A 22,105-nucleotide genomic window follows, 5' to 3' on the forward strand; every position below is an offset into this window, starting at 1 on the left:
AATTTTGAAATACGTTGTCAAGGTGGTCAAATGATACAGCTACGTCATTGATTAAAGTAGTCAGGATTCGAAATTTTATTATATTATTAATAGGCATTATTTAAGTTTGCGTGCTCCATCCATCGTCGACCTCATCGTCACTTTCCATTAGATGAGATAGAGGCCTTCTTCTTATCGTATCGATGGCAAACACTAAAATTCTTGCCTTCGTAGTGAAAAGATTTGGCAATCGGAGTAAGGTACTTGCCGATTGATGCCCTCGTGAAGGGTGCTTCATACGTACACGAAAGGAATGGTACGTGTCGTGCGGTCTCCCCGCGTTCCTCTTTCATGCACCCACAGAAATCTAAAATTTAGGTTTCTGTGCATGCACACCATGATGGAGGTCCAATAGTCACTTATTCTCTTTTTAAATCTTATTCGAAATACGCTGAAACCTATAAGAGAGTAATATGTTATACAGTTTGTAAATTCGTGTGTCGTGTTTGTCAATTGCTTAGCTCATAAAAGTGATCAAATCAAAATTACGTGATTGTAACAAAGTTATTCTTATGGTTTCCCTTTTCGTATCCCGTAACGATATAATAGTACAATATTTACGTGTCACAGACACTCAATTCGTGGAACCATAGCATTATGTTAATAAAAATCGAGAATCGATTCTTGACAATACGTTTATTGGTCCATTATTATAGTTCCTTGCTTCTCGGTTCGCATTAGTCGAAGACTTATCAAGGTTTGTTTTACTCGAAACTGTGTAGTTAAGTCATAGCAAATAGCTAAAACTATTTAAATGCAAGTTCGGTTCTATCTAATTAAGGCGAGGTATTTGTACGCAAGCTTAGATTTTGGAAGGCGAGGTATCGCCCATTGAGTCCCACAATCCACACGAAAATTAATATGAATAAGATAAGAATCAGATCATCATAACCGACGTTAACAAGCGCCCGACGGCGCCTGGGCAGTGGCGGGGCCTGTCGTTACACCGTTGGGCAATTTTCAAATTTTGGGATAAATGTGTTTTTAATAACTATACTAAGTACAAGTCCGGTCGTGTATGGAGTACTGCTGCCACTTATTGGACAGCTCTGTTAAATACCAACTAGCTACCTTAGATGCGGTTGAAAAGCGCGCCAAGACGTGAGTCGGATTTAATAGAGGCGAAGCTGCAGAGCCTTGAACACTGTCGCAAAAGTACCTGCTTATCGGCATTCTACAGGATATATCATGAAGAATGTACGATAGAATTTAATGATTTAATTCTGCCTACCCCTTTTCATCATCGTGGGTCTAGGCGTAGGCTGGGCTTCCATCCCTATGTTGTGAATATACCCAGGATTCGCATGAAGCGTTTCGCTTCCACATTTATATGGCGAGCGGATAAGGAGTGGATTTCTTGCCCGCGAACTTATTTCTCGAGCGCTATATCTTGGACATTTTCAAGGCGAGAGTGAATAGGCATTATTTAGGTGTGCATGCTACTTCGGCGACCTCATCGTGTCTTTCCATCAGGTGAGATGTATGTCTATGTATCGCATCAAAACAACCGACGCCACCTAGCGCCTTTTGTAGGAACTATAATATGCTAAATGTTGGTGATGTAAGTGTTTTGCGTAAATAAGTTTATTACACTGGACCGTTTTCCTTTTAGATGTTCTTTACGTATACCTTCTTTAGCAGTCATTTAAAAGCATTTATAACATGACTGACATTTTCATTTACTCGTATTTTATCGATAGTGTTTACACACGGAACGCCTATTATATTGCTCTTGTAAACTTGAGAGTAATTTGTGATATTAATTAAACAGTGAATTTTGTGGCATTTCGGAAGACATGCGTATTTTATTGTTAGTGAAGGCATGGGTTGTGCTCATATGCGCGTACGCTGCTCCTTCAGGGAATGCCAGTGATTTTAATGCAGGTAATTTTATCGTACTACCTAGGTAGAAGCTAGGTAGCTTCTAACTGCCGAGCTATTTAAACTTTGTATTATAGTAAGGGTACATGGGGGTATATTTTTGCGGTACTTATCCTTAACAATCTCAAATCTTATGAGCCGACATAAATTTTTTTTTTAAAGTAACCATTGGTAATTTATCATGTCTCTCCGTCCATTATATTTCGAACGAAATTATTTGTTGAGAATTAAGTATATTTCCTTCATAGTTCTGTTCAGAAATTGCTAAGTGACAGAAGAAATGACGGAATCCTTAAACTAATCATGTCGGCAGCAGGCAAGATATATTACAAGAAAACAATCGTCACCGCTTACAAATATTTCCAGCATCTAGGAGTATCTTAAATTCGCAAATCTCTTTACCCTTTAATCCGAAAAATAAACTGTGCAGAATATATATCGGTTGAAAGAGATAGAACGGTTGTAACCATTTAATTCATATAGTTAACCATTTAACTATTTGACATGGATTAGAAATTAAACTCCCATGTTAGTTAGTTAGGTAGTCCCATGGTCATAGTTAACTGAGTCAGAATACCCGAAATGAGTCCGAAACGTTGATTTCTTTAAAAAAACAAATTAACACCAATGTACCAATTGAAAAAGTCTAAGAACTCGATATACATGACAGAACCATTCCAATAGGTAGTAATCATACAGTCTCTTACGTTGTTGACTACAATTATTCATATCAGAACTATTTACATCACATTGAATAAGAAATTCTAACTATGTGAATACTATATTTCCGTCAAAATTGTAAATTACGTCCATTTGGGCAAAAGGGTCCGACCATATTAGGTAGCAAATTCATTTTTGTCATACATGAAAGATGATTTGTTCGTCTTAATCAATGAAATAATATCATTGGTCATAATGGGTTACGGTTTGGGGACTTAACATAATATGTGATAGAATGATATGAGTCATTCATAATGTCACGAGTTTCCCTTAACCTTCTTATACATGAGATGATTCAGTTCAAAATGTGTTGAAACCAAGTGTAGAAATGGGAATCACCTACGATTCTCAGTCCCTAACCGCGGATCCCTTGAAAGTCAGTCTGTACAGCGTAAAATTCGAAGAGTTGCGAACCCTGTGGCCGAGCTATACATGCGTTGACTAGATGACGTCTTTAGATTTAAGAAATACCCTGAAATGAATCACGATTTTCCAGGAATCTGGCCTTGTTTATTTACATTAAATTATTGCGTATTACATCCGGGATCATAATTGACATTTGACTTTATAAGGAAACGAACGATCTGTGCAAATAGATTCGATGGTTGCGGTAACACAAAAAAATTAAATGCAACCAAATGTTAACTAAGTAAAAATTGTTTCCTCCAAATTTTTCTTGGTAATTAAGCCCTAAGTGAATAAACGTAAGTCCAAGATTTGCACTCACAGATAATAAGTCAATAAGTCATAGTCAACCCTAGGGCTCGTAAAGCCTACCTGTAAAAGTTTAGCAACTTTTACACGATGTTAACATTCTACGAGTGCGAATAAATCCATCGCTCTTAAATATGCAACTCCAGTTTGGAATCCATTCTGTCAAGTTCATGTAGATACGTACAACGTGTACTGGCTTTTTGACGCATAAGGATAAATAATGTTTATAAGAACAATTTAGCAACAGTTTCCAATACGGTTCCTGTATCAAAACAGGCTTAGGAACTGGTTTACAAATTTAAGATGTGTCTACGATCCCTGGTCCAGTGACAAATGTGAAATTTACATTTATTACTTGCTGATTTTCAGGCTGATTTCAAGTTAAATAGTTAAGTTTTAAGGTCTGACTGATCTAAGGGCAAATTATAACCTCGTTACTCAGACGGAATTTGGGATACACTGGCAAGCTAGTGACTTCGAAAGGCAATGGGTCAAAGTGAATGGCATGCAAAAGAAGATATTTATACTTTGCAGTGAGTGATTGCAGACCGATATACAAATAGTCATTTGCAGCACCAACTGCTTCTGTTATATAATCTGTGATATAATCGTTTGGACGCATAACCTTTTAAAGATCTTTTAAAGATTATGCGTCCAAACTTGAAATTTTGGGTTCTTGTTCTTTTCAGACAACAAATACATTTACGAAACTCAAAATAAGAGCTTATACGACTATAAACATGTCGTCATACAAATGAACTGCGGCAACGATTTCTTACCATTCAGAAAGAAAGTGGGAATTAAAATTATTAAAATTGAAGTGTGTACGAGCCACACATATAAAGGACGTGACACTTCTTATTACAAAAACGTTTTACGAAAATATAACATTAGTAACAATATGGAAATTTTAAAAATCGCTTATGGCACAATGAAGGTAAATTTTCTTGAAGTGTTTGATAATTAGTATCTACTTTGAAACTGTGAAACGAATTTTATCAATTATAAATTAAATATCGATGCCTTACTTTCTAGAACTCGTATCTTATAAAGTGTGATTATTCAGGAGATGGCAAACCTTTTTATTTAATTTAAATTTCTTATCATGGGTGTTATTTTGGATGCATTACTTTAAGAATAGGTAAAAGCCAGTATGTGGATATGGAGTAAAAGGGGTTGTGAAATCTGCCTGCAAAATTTGTAGATATATATAATCCATTTTTTGCATTTCGTTTGTGCTTTAAGATACGAGTTCGAGAAAGGCGATGATATGCCTCGATGAAGTTATTCTTTATCATTACAAGCGATGGAACGAAAAAGTCGTGCTCTTGGTGGTAAGCGTCACGCATATCCGTGATAAATAATTGCAGTGTAACTCACAGTTTTAAATCGCAAAGATCTGAAGGACATCGCCACTGCGCCTGTTACCTTGAGATATAAAGTTGACAAGTCCCATGTGCCTGTAATTTCACTAAGACCCTTACTTTCACCGGAACGTAGTAACGCTCACATAGCTAAGGTGGTAGTGCTTACCTAGATGAACTCTTTCACTAGAAACTCTACTGCTATCGGTGATCAAGAATCACTACCAAAATCACCAATCACCAAAGAATAGCTTTAGAGATCTGAAAGACAAACGTTGAAAACATACTGGACGCGATGGCCGCAGGGCGCGATTTTCTTAATATATTACAACCATTTTTTAGTATCAGTAGAACTCCTTGTGAAAGAGTTCGTCCGGAGAAGTAGGTACTGTCAGCGTACCTATTTCTGTAATTTGAGCATTAAGCGTTTCTAAAGTAGTTATAAGCTTGTGGGAATTTCTCGAGGTGACGGACGCATTAGCAGTATCTCTCAGAACTTTGCGATTTCAAGGTCTGAGTGTCACTACAACTGTGGGTAAGCATGTCCCTTACCACCAGGCCTACGCCTCATTCGTCCCGTTACTCGATATCATAAACCTTCCCCTCCCCTCTCTATATGTTCTAGAAGTCGCTACATTTGTTCGAAATAATCCCGGTCTATTCGAATTCAACAAGAGTGGACATCTAATACGCAATAATAAAAAAAATACCCAAAAACAGTTTATTCACCTCCACTCTTTATTAGAAGTGCCTTCTAATAAATAAAGGCATAGTATTTTGTCTCAGAGTTCATGCAAGATAACGAGCTATAACAAAAGATCTCATTGTATTTAAATTTTCACACTTATAAAGTACCCTGTTCAGAACCAAATAGTTTTTTAACAAGCATAATAATAATTATAATTGTTTAAAGCTAACTAGATTTAAGTATATTTTGCAGTGCCCTGACAGTTGCAGGGTCCATGTGAGTCTAAAATTTCATGTTACAACTATTTTTGTACCATGGCTGCAATAAACGTCATTTCATTTCATTTAAAAAGATTCTTATAGACCGTAATGTAATTTGTTTCAAAAATATTAATGCCTTCTATATAATGCTATCTAAAATATTGAAATTCATTTGTGCTGTTAATGCCAAATATGCTACTTTCAGAATTCTACAGAAATGGAGGAAAACAGAATACATATCGAAGTATTTGCATCATTTGAAGACACAATCAACATTACAAGTTTTATTAACAAACGTGAATATTTACAAGAATTGAATATAACGAGTTTTTATCGCAGTGCAACAATTATATCAAAAGAAGAAGCTTCAAGAATTTTAAAACCCTGTTCTCAGTTGAGAAAATTGAACATACAACGTACGCCTTTAAATTTGGAGATGTTGAAAAATTTGCTGTCGGGAACGACCCTGTGGGAACTCGTAGTCCGTAATTGTTCTTTGTTAGAATTGCCCGACAATTTTGTCCATTGGTCTCAACAGTTAAAACGACTGGATCTCAGCTATAATCGTTTGCGTATAGTGTCTTTGTAAGTTTGTATATTACATTCCTTGTATATGAAAATGATATATGTCCAATTCAAGTACTAACTGAATGATAACAAAATATGTTATTGTATGCTACTTGTATTTGAACAGAATATGAGAGATTTTAGTGATATTTCAATTGTAAGTACGTAATCACATAGTCTCAAACGCTTTAATGACTAATTATACAATTCTCCACTTAGCCTGTCAGCATTGAAATCAGAGACCATCTTCAGAAATCTTGAGTTTATAGACCTGTCTCATAACGAGTTGATACATGGTGCCTCTGAGATGTATATAGCTGCTTTAATGCCTAGATTGCAGTACATAATCCTGGATTATAATCCTCGTTTGGATCTCTGCGGTAAAAATTACTTCATTGACAGTTGTAAGTTTGTTTAACTTTTTCAATTACTAGAATAGAGTTCAAATTTAAAGGGTTTAGATGAATATCAAATTAAGGTTTGCATGATGATCGTTTTGTTGAAAACATAGTAATTTTTTACAGCGAAGTTGCAGACAAATCAGCAATGGGTCATCTTACCGGATCTAAAGGTGTTGTCTTTTAGTTTCACAAGCACGTCAAGGCTCTGTTTTAGTTACATGAAAACTGACAATTTGATGCTGTTCAATATCAGCAACAGTCGGATCTCTACGTTATCGGTGAGTTAAACGAAATTCTTAGAAAATGAGCCGTAAAACTAAGTAACAAAGCACCAGGATCTTGTTTCATTTTTTAAAAATAATTCGGAACTTGAGGATCTGGAATTTAAATAACTTGCAATTGAATAGACATCCCATTTCCGGGAAAAATTGTTAAGTACATGACTTTTGTGAACAGTTACAGGACTTACCAGCATTTACAGCACCGAATTTCACAATAGATCTGCAGGGAAATAACATCACTAGAATTAAAGAATTTGGCATAGATGACTACGAAACAACGAAGAATAAACTAGTAAGTGGATTTGTTTCTGTAAAATTGTAAATTTGGATTGTCCGCTGGCAGAAAATATACTCCTGCGATTACAACAATGTGAAGTGCGTAGAATCACGATCACAAAAGTGCAAATAGCAAATATGCCATTGTAATTTTCGTTTTGTTTATTTGATTGACAATATATTGTTAACGATCAACCATGTAATATTAGGTTTATAATACATTAACAAATACATTGTATCCTATTAATGTTTGATTACAGTTAAGACGTAATGAAACAATAACAACGATACTTGGAAATGTAAAGGACCTCAAATGTACCTGCAAATACGCTTGGTTACAAAAATTGTTAAAAGAATTCTCAAACTTGGTTGTCCAAGATATATCGTGCTCAGATGGAGTTCAGCTAATACATCAAGAATGGGAGTTTTTAAATTGTACCGAGTTTGATTGTGGCGATTGCGTTTGCCGTCAAAATGGAAGATCTGTGTATGTAAATTGCTCTTCTGGCTTAACTCGTAACATTCCTATGGTAAAGAACTTAAGCCACATATACGCTGCTACCAATCGTATAGAATCTTTGGACGCCAATTTATTTAGTGAAACATTGTTTGTAAGTTTTATAATTTATACAACCATTACTATAACTGAAAAAATTACACAACTTTGAATTTTCCCTAATATTGTTTGACAAACTTGTTCCATGTGACTCGTTGACATAGCATTTAGGTCTTTGAGAGCTAGATGAGAACCAATTTAGGAACTAAACTTTTTTAATTAATTCTGATTTGGGTGCTGTGGTTTTGCTCCGAAAACTACGATGTTCAGGAGATTTGTCTAATCTTAAACTAGGTAGTTGATATGACCGTTGTTCTTTTAAAGAAGGAGAAATGCTTCTATATTTTTCCGGTCAAGACGACCAGTTCTATTGGAAGGATTTTGTAGCACCACAGGCCCAACACATTGAAAATTCTTCCGAAATTTTATTACAATTACCGAGTTTGAATAAAGAAAAAGTAACTAAGTTCTGGATGGGGATGAGACCAACTGATATCTATGCTATGGAATACGACACATAAGTAGATAATTTTTAAATATTTTATATTAACCAAAAACTTAAAATTTCATCCTTGAAATTTCCAGTGGGTTGATGTACGTGCAAATCGAATATCACGTGTGGACTTAGACACTATCAGAGCCATGTTTTCAAAGACAGATCGACGATTCAGCTTAGCTGGAAATCCAATAATTTGTGACTGCACAAATCAAGTACTGCTTGGAACTTTTCGATTACATCGTCACCAGGTAAGTGCGGTAACAGTATATTTCAATTAAAACCTATTCAAATAGAAACACGTCATTGAAAAAAGAAGCAAACAATAAAGTAATAGATACAATGGAAAGTAGAAAAAGGCGAACTATGTACCAATATATTTATCTTTTATTACAGATAGTCGATTATGATAACCTAACTTGTGCTGGAGGTGAAGTTTTGTTATATAATGTCAAGGAAGGTCAACTTTGTGACAGTGAACATTTGAACTTAGGAACACTTGCTTTAAATATAGCGTTACCAACTACCTGCGTAGCGGTCATAATTTTAGGAGTGATATCACTGATGTACAATCGCTACAAACGTCAAATAAAATTATTCTTTTACGTTAGGGGTTGGTGTCTCTGTTGTATAAAAGAAAGCGAGATAGATTATAATAAAACATACGATGTGTTTGTCTCGTTTGCGCATGAAGATGAAAACTTCGTTACTGACGAACTATTACCAGGTTTAGAAACGGGGCCTTCAGTTTTCAAAACTTGTATCCACCTTAGAGATTGGACTCCAGGAATAATGATTCCAAATCAAATTGTGACATCAGTTGAAAAATCACGAAGAACTTTGATAGTTGTTTCAAAAAGTTATGTTAAATCGGTATGGGGACTGATGGAGTTTCACGTGGCAAATGTAAGTGCCATGGCTGAAAGAAGAAGTCGTGTTATTGTTATACTTCTAGAAGACGTGTCTGAAAATGATATTTTAGATCCTGAACTTAGGTTGTATATGCGGACTAACACGTATTTGCGTTGGAATGATCCTTGGTTTTGGAACAAGCTTCGATATGCGCTTCCTCATAAACCGGAAAAGTAGTCTTAATATCGAGTTCTTAGGTTTTCGCTATTGTTACACATAGAAAATGAAACTATTTTTCCGGATTTAAATCGCGTATATTTGTTTTTTCAAGCAAACCGACGTTTCGGGCCCTTTACAGGTCCCATGGTCACGGTTGACTGAGGTGGTACAGTCTTCAACCAGTTATGTCTAATATTAATGCAAACCACCCTATTTTTTCACTATAGTTACAATAGTTATTAATTAAATACCTTATTTTTAATTTTACAAAGAAAACATTCCAATTTACGCTACATTAAGTTTTACAAATTATTTTATTGAATGAATTTTTATTAAGTTTAATTTATTATTAATTATTAATAGAAATTAGAATAAACTAATAAAAAAACAAATATACGCGATTTATATCCGGAAAAATAGTTTCATTTCCTAATCTTAATAATTTCTTTTAATTATTTATGTACCAATACATAGACAAAGACTATTAAATAAACAGAGAATATTCAAATAAAAATACTTTTTCTAAGTGTTCTATCTTTGTTTAATAATTATAACAAATAAAATACTTCATAACGCGATCCCCTTATCCCAACCCTCGATTTTCCGACCCGGGAGGAGACATTACGCGAATGCACGTCGACTTCTCAACGTGATTACACTGTTCTTACTGCTGGTAACCAACTCATTACTCCACAACCACAAACCGAGCAGTTATCTTTGAAGGGGAAGAAAAATAAACGAGAACTCATCTCTTGAGCTGGGTTGTCAGTAACGAGACAAGTTGACCAGTGCAACGTGGAAGGTTTGAATAAGATGGAAAAGAAAAAGTAATACCTACCGCAATTAATGGCACAGCCCTGAGTAGCCCTAATAACCGCTCACGCGATACATGCAGCCGTAGACGCATACCACACCTAGAGGTGCCGGTGATGATTTTATACCGATTTATTGGATATCGAAGTTATAACAGGTAAAAGAACTAATATTAATTGCTATTTCGGTAACTACTCTAGCAAACCATAAAGTTTTTAATGCCCGGGTCTGTCATTTAAAAAAATAAACAACTTCAAAAATACGTCACGACAATCGTGTGTGTTATTGTTTGGGCTGGTGATTTCGGTGTTTATTTATTGAAAACATACCGTAAGTAGCGTTTTTTAAGTTTACCCTGAATATAAATGTTTATAAACTATACTTTAAGAAGTAATTTCATGGTAAACGTTAGAACCACTCAAACGGAATATTATCATATTTATCCAAGTACACCAAAAATTTCATTAGTGCTTTTTAAGTGCAGGATTTGTAGTGTATTACCGCATTTTATTTGAGATGTTTTTGTTGGTAATTAGAAAATAATTTGCGAAACCAAATAGCCGCCATTTTGCGATAGGAGGAGCGCATCGCGTGAGCGGTTAGTCTACTGCGTCCAGCGATACCGCTAACGTTGTGACGTGACACGTCTTCATTACTCTACAGTCTGCAGATACTGTGGAGTATATACAAGGGAAAACCAGTCACCCGCGCGGTTAGGGTCCCACTTCACTGTGAATTTTAATTCATTTATGGTGAACCACCAACTGAACACCTGTCGATCTTCATGAATTCACGGATTATTGGCCGAAGGGTATCATGTACCTACGTTTCCGAGCTGATTACCGGATACCCTCGTTGCGTCACACGTCGCAGATCATACGTGTAAATAATTGTGTTTAATTATATTTTATTATACTGTTATATTATTGTTTGTTTCTATAATGTATGTATTTATGAAATAAATGAAAAATTACTAAAGTTTCATTAGTGTGTCAATTTTGTTCAATGTTTCCTTAATCAAGTTTACATTATTTATTTCAATTCTACGAAATGTGACTTCAAAATTTTTTAATAAATTTACCGCACATGAGTCAATTGTTAAATACATTTTCAAGTTATTGGATGTCACGATGTTTGATACCATGGTATTTAATTATTTTTATGAAATTACTCTACTAGTTTGTTAAAATTATTAATACGAAGATCGAACACTTAGAAAAAAATCCTTTGATCCGGCTGGATACCAACCAACGTCTTCTGTACCTTTACAACTACCAGCAGCTGCTGGAGACGTCGCTTTAATTTTTAAATTATCGAATGTCACGATGTTTGGACGAAAGGTGTCGCGACCAGTTACCTGACAACAGATTGCACCACACGTCGCCGACAAGGGCAATTAGTGTAGATTAGTTATTTAGTTTTTTTTACATATTGCATTACATGGGTGTTAGTCTTTAAGCTATATATTATGTATATAGTTGCTTGATTCAAATGAATAAATAAATGAAAAATAGCGCAGCGCAGCCTTGTTATAAACGCTATTCTGTTCTCTATAATAATAATTATAATATAAAATAATAATTACCTTTAGTCACTAATAGAAAGTGGTGCCAGATTTTTGACAACTGTTTGTAGGGTATTGCGTTTTTAGTATTACTTATGCTCACTGCTCTACAACAACAAACTGTACCAACATTTAACGTAAATGAATTCGGGTTCAAGCGGTACAAGTTTAATGTCATCTCTCGAGGTGCAACTGAACCCGGAACTGGATGTGACTCGTCATGCAACATTTGAATGAGCCCATTCGGGTTCCGTTGCAACTTTAAACTGACCCCGGGTACAAATGCTACAAAAAAAGCATGCCAAATATATTTGTCAATCCTTCTACATGAGTGTTCTGTGGGTCAACTATACGCAGAAGGCACTGGGCGCCCTGTGCGTTCAATATAGTAACGGTTTCAGGATGCTGTTAGGACTACCGCGACATTGTAGCGCATCGTCGATATTTGCTCAAGCAGGAGTAGACGACTTTTTCGCTGTGATGCGAAAAGAGACAGCGTCGCTACTCTTTAGACTGCGTTCTTGTCCAAACAGCATCCCGAAAACGTTTCGTCATTTCATCCAGGTTCTGGTGAGGTGATGGGGTAGTCTCTGTATTTACTGACAATAGTCATAAGTATAAAAATGTCTGTATTTACTAACAAGTGGGCCTTGATTGCCAAAAAGATGATTAATTTATTATTAATACTACTAGATAATGGAGTAGGTATTCTTCTTATCGTGTCGATGCATGGGGTATACACTATAATGCTTGCCATCGTGGTGAAAGGATGTCTATCGATGTAAGGTACTCGCCGTCTGTTGCCCAGGGTGCGCTAGACGTACCTACCTATAGGGAAAGGAAGTCGTGCTCTTTGTCTCCAAAATAAAAACAAATTTTCAAATTAAGATCAATGCGTTTGATAATTATGACAACAATCTATACCTGTCAATTGTCACTACATTTATAAGGTCAGTATCTTTACAACAGGAGTGGAGACAAAAGGATTCACGAATCCTAATAGTTCCGCCCATGTAAATAAAAATCCTATGGACTCGCTAGTGGAACCAACAGTGGAACTAACCGTTTAAAAGGCTTTGTGTTTCCCAAGTAGAAAGTACAAAAGCTCAAAGGTGTTCTTCTGTAAGTGACAGTGCTGGTTTATTTAGATTCAGATTCATTTATTTCTCAAATATAATATTACAGTATAAATAGCACTAAATGTCAAAGTATAAGAAAGTATATTAAAATCGGTAAACAGAAATGAAAATTATAAGAAAAATACACAACAACTAGAAAATTAACAATTCATTAATATAATACTGTTGTCATTACATGACATATCAAATATCAATGATATTACAAGGAGAATGTCCATCAAGGATCATCATAAATTGATAATAAGTATACATAAATATGTCAATACGATAAAAATTAAAATAAAATAAAAAAATAGTTCACAGAGTATAAAGGATTTTCCAAGAAAAGGTCCTTTAGCTGGCGCCCAAATGTTTCCTCGGATAGTTAAAATCTGAGACCCTCATATTATACATTCGAAGCTAACGCGACATTATCGTTTGCCTCTGATCACAGAAACCAGCTGTATTGCAACTGACCTGTACGCCCTTTATTGTTGTTCGAAATAACACATAACATCACGGCAATTCAAAGCTCCTGAACTTGCGGTCTACTCTCGCCATTAACGTAACTTATATTAGAATTCAAGGAACTGACATTCCAGACGTCATTTCAGTAGATAACAGTCAATGTAAGAGTACCACTCCCGGCGTTAGAGCGACGTTGCTTTAGATAAGACATGTAAGTAATTAGAGATGTCGTATAGCAAATGGGTAATTAAACTACTTTTTTGTGTCAATTAAATTTTTATTGAATTGATATTCAATTATTTTTTGTGAAATTACTCCACTAGTTTGTTATAATTATTAATACAAAGATCGAACGCTCAGAAAAAATTCTTTCGATCCGGTCGGATTCGAACCGACGTTTTCTTGCATACCGTGGCAGACGCTATACCAACTAAGCCGCGGAACGAACCAACGGACCTCACGAATTTTTCTATGTGCTTGCGTCGTGTCTTTGTACTTGGTCTTTCAACGACTTTTTAGTCGTAGCGCCATCTATGAGAAATCTATGACAGATTTATCACCCAGTTAGTACCTTTACAGCTACCAGTCCTGGCGAGTGATGTCGCCATTCACTGCATCAATCAAATTTTTATTTAATTGATATTCAATTATTTTTTGTGAAATTACTCCACTAGTTTGTTATAATTATTAATACAAAGATCGAACGCTCAGAAAAAATTCTTTCGATCCGGTCGGATTCGAACCGACGTTTTCTTGCATACCGTGGCAGACGCTATACCAACTAAGCCGCGGAACGAACCAACGGACCTCACGAATTTTTCTATGTGCTTGCGTCGTGTCTTTGTACTTGGTCTTTCAACGACTTTTTAGGATTTTTTTCTGAGTGTTCGATCTTTGTATTAATAATTACTTTTTTTGTGATTATAATATTTGTTTTGTCAAACAAATCAACAACGTTTCGGGTCATTTACAGTTCCCATGGTCACGGGTGACTGGAATGACATGAAAACGTTGCTTTGTTTGAAAGAACAAGAATACGAAAACCTAAGGACACGACAATTGTTTGGCACGAAAGTGTTAGTGTATTTCAGTGTTCTTAATCAATTTCAAAATATCTACTATTACAGGATTATCGGAAATTAAGATTCATACGGGCAGCGTAACTTTATTTATTAAACGACCTTGAAAAAAAGAATTCTATGAAAGTTTTATGATTTTGTTGTTCGTTGTGTGAGATTATGTTTTTGTTGGAAAGAGGGTACTTGAATAGTGGTCCCATTTAAATTTGAAGACAATTTTTTACCTCTAATGGTGGTAAACTACGGGATCAGTGACTTTTCAAGTCTGTGTTTTTAGTACTCTGTACTGAGATTATTTGAAGAAATGCAAACAAAGCAAAATAAATCTTAAACTAAAGACAGAACACTTCATAAATAGACAATCAATTCAATCCTTTCTCTGAATTAAACACCGTTGCGATTTTGCAGCAATTAATTGTTATTATAGTATTATAGTTACAAACATTTAAAATTATTATAGTTACTATGTTCATAGATAGATATTAAACAGTTATAAATAATAAAACCTAGTCGTCGCCGATATAAATATAGATACATAACACAAAGCTGATGGAGTTGATAAAACAGAATTTGAAAAATAAAATTGAATGAATCTTATTGCGAGGTACTATTTGGCAGATAAGGCTGGTGTTGGTAGATGGGGCCGTTAACACTTGACCAATGTTAACGACTAAGTGAACAATTATAATAAAAGGTAAGTATCAAAATAATATATTTAAATGGAAATTCAAAAAAGAAAAAAGAAAACAAACTAAAACAATTCTATCTTTTTTAGGAGCAGGTAGTATGATAACCTACTCATTACCAGTAGCAATGGTTTGACATCATCAAAATTTTCATCTTCTGTTTACACTCTGGAAGCCGTTCTGATTCTTCATAACTCTTGTTGTGTCTACAACAAATAGTGAAATAATAAATAATTTAATATATATTACATAAAATAATGTAATTTTGTAAGTAATATAGTACAAATAACATGAAATTCTCACCCTGGCTTCAAATTCATTCCTTGAATTTGTTTGGAACACGACCGGTCGCGCGCGTAATCTGAGACCGCAAACACAAATAAAGACACATGTGCGCTTGCGACGAATGTCACAGGGCTACTAAGGAGAAGTACCTTACCCCCTCGAGGACATCAGGTTTATTGTTTATAGTTTTTGTAAAATTACTAAAATAAGGTCGCTGCGGTCTCTGAGACCGCGCGCGACCGCTGGAAGGTTAAATGTAATCTGTACTTTTTCCTGGGCAATGAATAAATTTTAAAAATCTTCATAGTAAAGCTATACATTTTAATCTTCTAGGCAGCAGTAGATCTTGTGAAAGATGTCGTCCTAGGAAGTACTGCCACCTTACCTATTTCTGCCGCCAAGCAGTCAATGTCAGCATTACTGTGTTCCAGTTTTGAAGGGTAAGGGTGCTAGTGAAATTACAGGCACATTAGGACATTGTCAACATATGTCTCAGAGTGACGGGAGCAGTAGCAGTGCCCCTCAGATCTTTGCGATTTAAAACTGAGTGGCATTGCAACTGTTAAGGACACTTGTAGTTATAAAAAAATAAATAAAAAGAAACCTCATTGTGTAGTTGCGATGTCTAAACTGAGTATAATATCTGTATTTTGAACTGTACTTTAGAGAGAGCGGTCGACCGTGCATGCCTTCCTGTTCCGTGCGCCCCGCATCATTCTTAGGCTCAACTCACACTGGCGCTGAGTCGAAGCGTCGCGACGATGTTTTTCGCCTATAGCATTTGTGTTTTGCAAATATGGAATCGAGTGACGACGCGCGTCACTTGGGCGCCGTGAAACGTCAGACGCTGACCAAACTGTGATCACGATGCACTAATGCGAGCGCCGTCGCGCGTCGCCTGGCGGTGGAGTTGAAAAACAGGATGCGACGCGACGCTTCGACTCTGCGCCAGTGTGAGTAGAGCCTTAGGGTGCACACTAACAGATTTGGTGAATACACGGCTACATGCGTGCAATTAAGTGTGCCTCAGTAATGACATCTCATAATACGCGCCAACGGCATGGGACCAGATCGCACCACGTTATTCACGTGTGCAGTTTGGGACCCTTTCGCAAACAGACGTATTCGCTAGACTTACGCACCCTTAGAGGGTTTGCGCACTACGTCCGATTCGTGTCAGTTCCGAATCCGAGATATGACAGGCGAAAATGTCACAGGGATCATTTTCTCTCTAGGCGTACAAGGGATATTCGTTGGGAACCGTTGCACAAGCGACATCCAAAGTGGTTCCAATCCGATCGGAGTTTTTTAGATTAGTATAGTGTCGGAATCGGCACGCCAACGCGCTTAGGCATACCGAAGCATACCATCGCGACATCGTGCTAGCACCTAGCCTCTACTCAGATTAGTTGTAACGTTAAACATAAGCCTGCTGAATAAACGTATAGATTGCCGAGGCGTCCCAGTGGCTAACGGCTCCGTATCCCTAATTTTGTTGTAGCTTTATTATCGTAGCTGCGACTATAACCATTGAAATTTCAACTATAATATATCATAGCGTTAAGGTATATTTGATGGAACATATGAGATGGAGCGCGTGCGTTTCTGACAAGGGATCAGGGGACGAAGCGGAGAGGGACGAAGCGGCGCGCAGTAAGCGACGTTGTCGGCGGTACAGTGAAATGAATTGACAAGATTTGCTATGTTATATCGTGTACTGGTATTTCTGGTCGTTTAATAAGAGTGTATCATAAAATCTTTTGCAGCAAAATATATTTGTCGGCAATCGATGTTCTTAAGTGTGATATTAGTCTAATTATAAGTTTTCTCAGACGTTTGCAGCTAAAGTACATGAAATAAAAATAAATTTATAATCACTACGCAAATACATGTCAACGCTAATGGTAAATGCATCATTCTTAATACTAACTGTTCCCTGTCACAATTATGATCTTCTTTAACATCATTCGATAAACTTCCGCCTCCTACACAAGCTAGTCTCTTATAATCGTCCACCTGAAAAATAAGTTTGTATGTTAGCGAAGGGCACTTTAGGATCATTGTAAAACGAAATCAAATTTTCTCATTTCCTTGATGGTGATGTAATCGAAAAGTTCTTAGTAATTCTTGATTTTTACAGTCACACATTATTGGATTTCCAGCTACTATAAAATGTCTAGCTTTGTTCAAAAACATGGCTCTGAGTGTTTCCAAGTCCAAGCGTGATATTCGCATATAGGATGGAAATTCGATTGCCACTAATATCAACCCACTGTCAAATTTAAAGAAGTTTATTAATTCATTACGATTATAAGAAGTTATGCACACAGCGTATTTTTATACACGCCGTAGAGCTGTGAGCATAAATAGTATAATATCACTGCCGTATAGGGTCAAAAAGCAGATTGTTGCATATGTGTCGATACAAACGCGCGTGAAACGCAATACAGACGCGCCCGAGAAGCGCGTTCGAAGCTTGTCTCTATCGAACATCGCGTTGCAAGCAAGAAGCTTTTGTATACTTCATTGGAGTTTACACTTAGAATTTCACATTGAAGACAATTTTTATTGTGATTTAATATCCTTTTCACACTTCGTGTCTAGTGCAATGCGTGCAAAATAAACCCTCAAAACCGAATAGTAATAATTTCGTACAGTTACTAAGTGATATCTCTTAAATCTGTTTTAGTATATGTTTAAAAAGACGCAGTGGGCGTGCTTTCATATTTGTTTTAGTTATTTTATTAAAAAAACTAACTAAAAGTAAGAAAAAAATCGAATAATAAAATTATTCCTTACAGGGCGTCTGCGGTGCGTTTACGCGCAGATGACGCGCTTTTATGGGGTCACTGAATTTGTGAGAGTGTGCAAAAGTTTACTCTCTGAGACCAGTGTGTTTGAATCACATTAACATGGGTCATATGCGTGTTACATACGGCTCTAACCGTCTTATGATTGTAGTATTACATAGAAGTAATAATCCTAAATATTAGGACTGGAATACCATATAATGCACAAACGATATAAGGTTGTCCTCATGAAAAACTACGGCTTCCAGTCATGGGAACGAAATTCTATTAGACAGTAAAACAATTCGAATATATGTTACAAAATACTTACAACTAATTTGTCACTGAATAAACTGGCGTTGAAAGATTCAATACAATTAGAAGCAGCATTAAGATGGCTTAAGTCTTCCACCATAGGTATGGTATGAGTCGAACCAGAAGAACAATTAACAGTTGTAGATTTTGCATCTCGACGGCATACGCAATCGTTACAATCAAATTTGGTACAATCAATCGGTCCCATTCTTGATATATCACTTGATATTCGTTTGAGCATGGTTTTTTCCTGTACTTTCAGGTTTGAGATATCTTTGAACGCTTTTTGTAACCACGAATATTGGCAATCGCATTGCAGCTTTGTCAGATTGGCTAAAACTGTCGCTTTTGTTTTGTTGCACTCTGTCCGTTATAAATTGAAATAGTTTTGTTTATTGAATTATAGGTAAAATCTTATCGTTATCATGGAAAAATATATCATTAAGTCAAATCTACTTCTGAATATATGTATTAAACAAACCTAAACTTACAAATCTTGATTTCATTGTATTCATGTTTGCCAAAGAATTTGATTTCAGTTATGTCATTTCTCCGTAGATCCATGGTGAAATTTGATGCAGTAAATGCTGGTAAATCCTGTAACTATTCATAACAAATGTTGATGTCAAGGGAAGTTATTTATAGTATAACGATGTATCAGTCTTTGATTCGTTTGTATTGCATATATAAATTTAATAATGTTTAATATAGCTTTCTTATGTAGAAAACATTAGACCAATCACTATAGGAAAAGCTTATAGTAACAAAGAACTTACCGATACTATGGAGACCATACTAAAGCTAATGTTAAAAATACCTAAATTCTCCATCTTCGTGAGGCTAAAACATAACCTTGAAGTGCCCGTGAAAGTGTCGATATTATACTGAGATTTGGAAACACCACCCATTCTTGGTATTTTCGTTTGCTAGCTGTAAAAGAAAAAAAATGCGTTTTAAGTTGTATGATGGTAATGCTACGAACAAAAATAGATATAGGAAATGAAACCGTTTTTATTTCAGATCTAAATCGCGTATATCTGTTTTTTGAAACAACCAACATTTCGAGCCATTTACAGGTCCCATGGTCACGGTTGACTGTCCATGGAACCTGTAAAGAGTCGTTAATCAGTTTGTTTGAGATTTAGATCTAAGTTTCACTTTTTATGTGTAAAAATCACGAAAACCTACGAACTCGATAAAAATAGATGTGAATTCAATACCATTCAAACGCTACAGACATACAATGTCGGTAAGATTAAGCAAGCAAAGAGTACAATGTACGTAACGAGTACAGAATATCAGCTCATATCACCCCTGGTGACGAACGCGGAAAGTATTTTTCCCTATACATACACATATTTGTGGCTCATCTCACACTGGCGCAGAGTCGAAGCGTCGCGACGCGTCATGTTTTTCGCTTGTAGCATATTTATCTCTATTTTCATTTTATTAAGATACAAATTTGTGTTATGCAAATATGGAATCCCGTATGGCTTATGGCCGACGCGCGACGACGCGCGTAGTTGAAAAACAGGACGCAACACGACGCTTCGACTCTGCACCAGTGTGAGTTAAGCCTATATGTTCTTTCTTTTTAAGTGGTTACACACGGTGACGTTTAGCAGCGACAAACGTTCGTGCGTTTGTGAAACGCGTGAATGCATCGCTACTCTTGCGATTTATAGGTGATTGCATCGGTGCAAACGCGCGACTGCATCGACACAAACGCGTAACAACTCTTTACTGGGTTCCTGGGTAGACGATTTTTTTAAACATGGTTTGAAATAAATCGCTGCCTTTGCAAAATATATTTCGAGTTCTGAAAAATTACATAAAAGTTTTATGGCCAATGAAAAGTAGATGCCAGCGCCATCTATTGATTAACGACGTCCACAGTCACGGATATGCAAAGCAAAAATATTCACAGTGACAAGACCGTGAAGGCAAGTGAGAAATCGCTGGACTAAAGACATATATTAATTAATGAATAAAGACTTACACTGATCAATTAATTGATATGGTTTGCAGATATCAAAAGCAGGATTATGATCCAAAATCATGACGCGCAGACGAGGCATGAATGTGGCTTCGGACATAATAGATGCTCCGTTTCTCAGTTCGTTGTAAGACAGATCGATAAACTCTAAATTTTCGAATACATTCGATTTCTTTAGCGCTGACACACTACAATCAACAAAACAACAAAAGTTATAAATGCAAATAACAATTACAAATTACACTGAAGCACAACAACAACAAAATCAACTTTTTATTATTGTTAGTTTAGTAACTATAATGGTAAATAAAACTATAACGAAATCGAGCAATCCCGAAATTTAGGTGTGAAGTTAGGCGTTTTCCTAAGATACGTGTACTTTTTTATATTTTTAGTGTGTTCTTTATCATAACGGGTTAAATACAGGGAGGGTTGTGTTTTTTTCTATCATTTTATTTTATTATTTTTCATATACTCCGTAATCTGTAATCATCTGTGGCTGTGTCATAGACCCGATTCACTTGTTTGTTTTATTGTTAATTTGATTTTTTTTTTTGTACCTACATAGTTCTGATTATGATTTTTTGAAACTAATTCAAATACTGTACTTAGTACTGTAGCTGTAAAGGTATCTAACTGGGTGATGAAATACTTAAGATTTCTCATAAATGGCGGCTAAAAAGTCGTTGAAAAAACCAAATACAAAGACACGACAACAAATACACAGAAAAATTCGTGAGTTCCGCTGGTTCGTTCCGTGGCTTAGTTGGTATTGCATCTGGCACGGTATGCTAGGAGATGTCGTTTCAAATCCGCCCAGATCGAAGGAATTTTTTCTGAGTTTTCGATCTTTGTATTAATAATTATAACAAACTACTTAGTGGAGCAATTTCACATAAAAAACAATTGAATATCAATTCAATAAAAAATTTGATACAAATACTCATAAATACTATCAAATAAGATAACAAACTTACAAAGTCACAAAACGGTTTTAGTTATGGCTATATATATATATGGTTATGTTATAAGATCCAATCACGTCAACCCTTGAGTAAAATTAAGAAAATTGTGAGGCAAATCACATAAACTGCAATTTCGCAGCGTGAGCTCCTTAACAGTAATTCCCGACGGTAAGAGCATAATTTTGTCTTTGTTCATCGGCGTATCTCGCATATCCAGTTTAGTTAAATCAGTAATTTCTCTAAAGATGTCGATGAAGGCTTCCCAATCTGAAAATTGTTCTAAATCCGTACCTACTAATGACGCGTATCTCTTGCATTTCGTTACACCTCGTCAAAGTAACTAGTTTTCCAATTACAGCAATTTTTTTGATTGAGTGAAATGAAGGACTTAGAACAAGAACGCTATTTGTTAACATACCATAAAAAACAAACAATTAATAGGTGCTTGTTGTGCAAGGCTGCAAAGTTGTTGTTTGAAGCGAGTACTTGTATTGAAACTTGAGCAAGCGAAGGATGTTTAGATTGAATGAAAGAGCCATGAGACGCAAAACAACTTTCCTGCGCAGGTTTCTAATGACAAAGAAAACCTTTCATGAAAATAAATTTGCATGTTGTCATGAATAAATAAACAATGCCACGCTACCTTTAATCACAAACAAGTGAACCTTTATTGGTGTTACAGATGAATGTAAGACAGAAAATTTCCACTTGAA

At 35.9% G+C, this 22,105-nt stretch overlaps 1 protein-coding gene across 1 annotated transcript in view; it reads left to right on the forward strand.

Moving 5' to 3' along the window:
* The first annotated feature begins 6,090 nt into the window (after positions 1-6,090).
* LOC113240205 (reticulocyte binding protein 2 homolog b-like) overlaps positions 6,091-22,105 on the forward strand; it is a 16,608-nt gene continuing 593 nt past the window's right edge. Inside the window, exons 1-7 of the mRNA XM_026477456.1 lie at positions 6,091-6,251; positions 6,453-6,637; positions 6,758-6,912; positions 7,091-7,207; positions 7,452-7,802; positions 8,333-8,494; positions 8,640-8,703. Of these exons, the coding sequence (XP_026333241.1) occupies positions 6,103-6,251; positions 6,453-6,637; positions 6,758-6,912; positions 7,091-7,207; positions 7,452-7,802; positions 8,333-8,494; positions 8,640-8,703 (1,183 nt within the window). The 5' untranslated portion in view covers positions 6,091-6,102. The remainder of the gene's footprint in view (positions 6,252-6,452; positions 6,638-6,757; positions 6,913-7,090; positions 7,208-7,451; positions 7,803-8,332; positions 8,495-8,639; positions 8,704-22,105) is intronic.

The sequence above is a fragment of the Hyposmocoma kahamanoa genome, unplaced genomic scaffold (assembly GCF_003589595.1).
Source record: "Hyposmocoma kahamanoa isolate Upper Pololo Valley unplaced genomic scaffold, ASM358959v1 122, whole genome shotgun sequence".
Classification (NCBI taxonomy): domain Eukaryota; kingdom Metazoa; phylum Arthropoda; class Insecta; order Lepidoptera; family Cosmopterigidae; genus Hyposmocoma; species Hyposmocoma kahamanoa.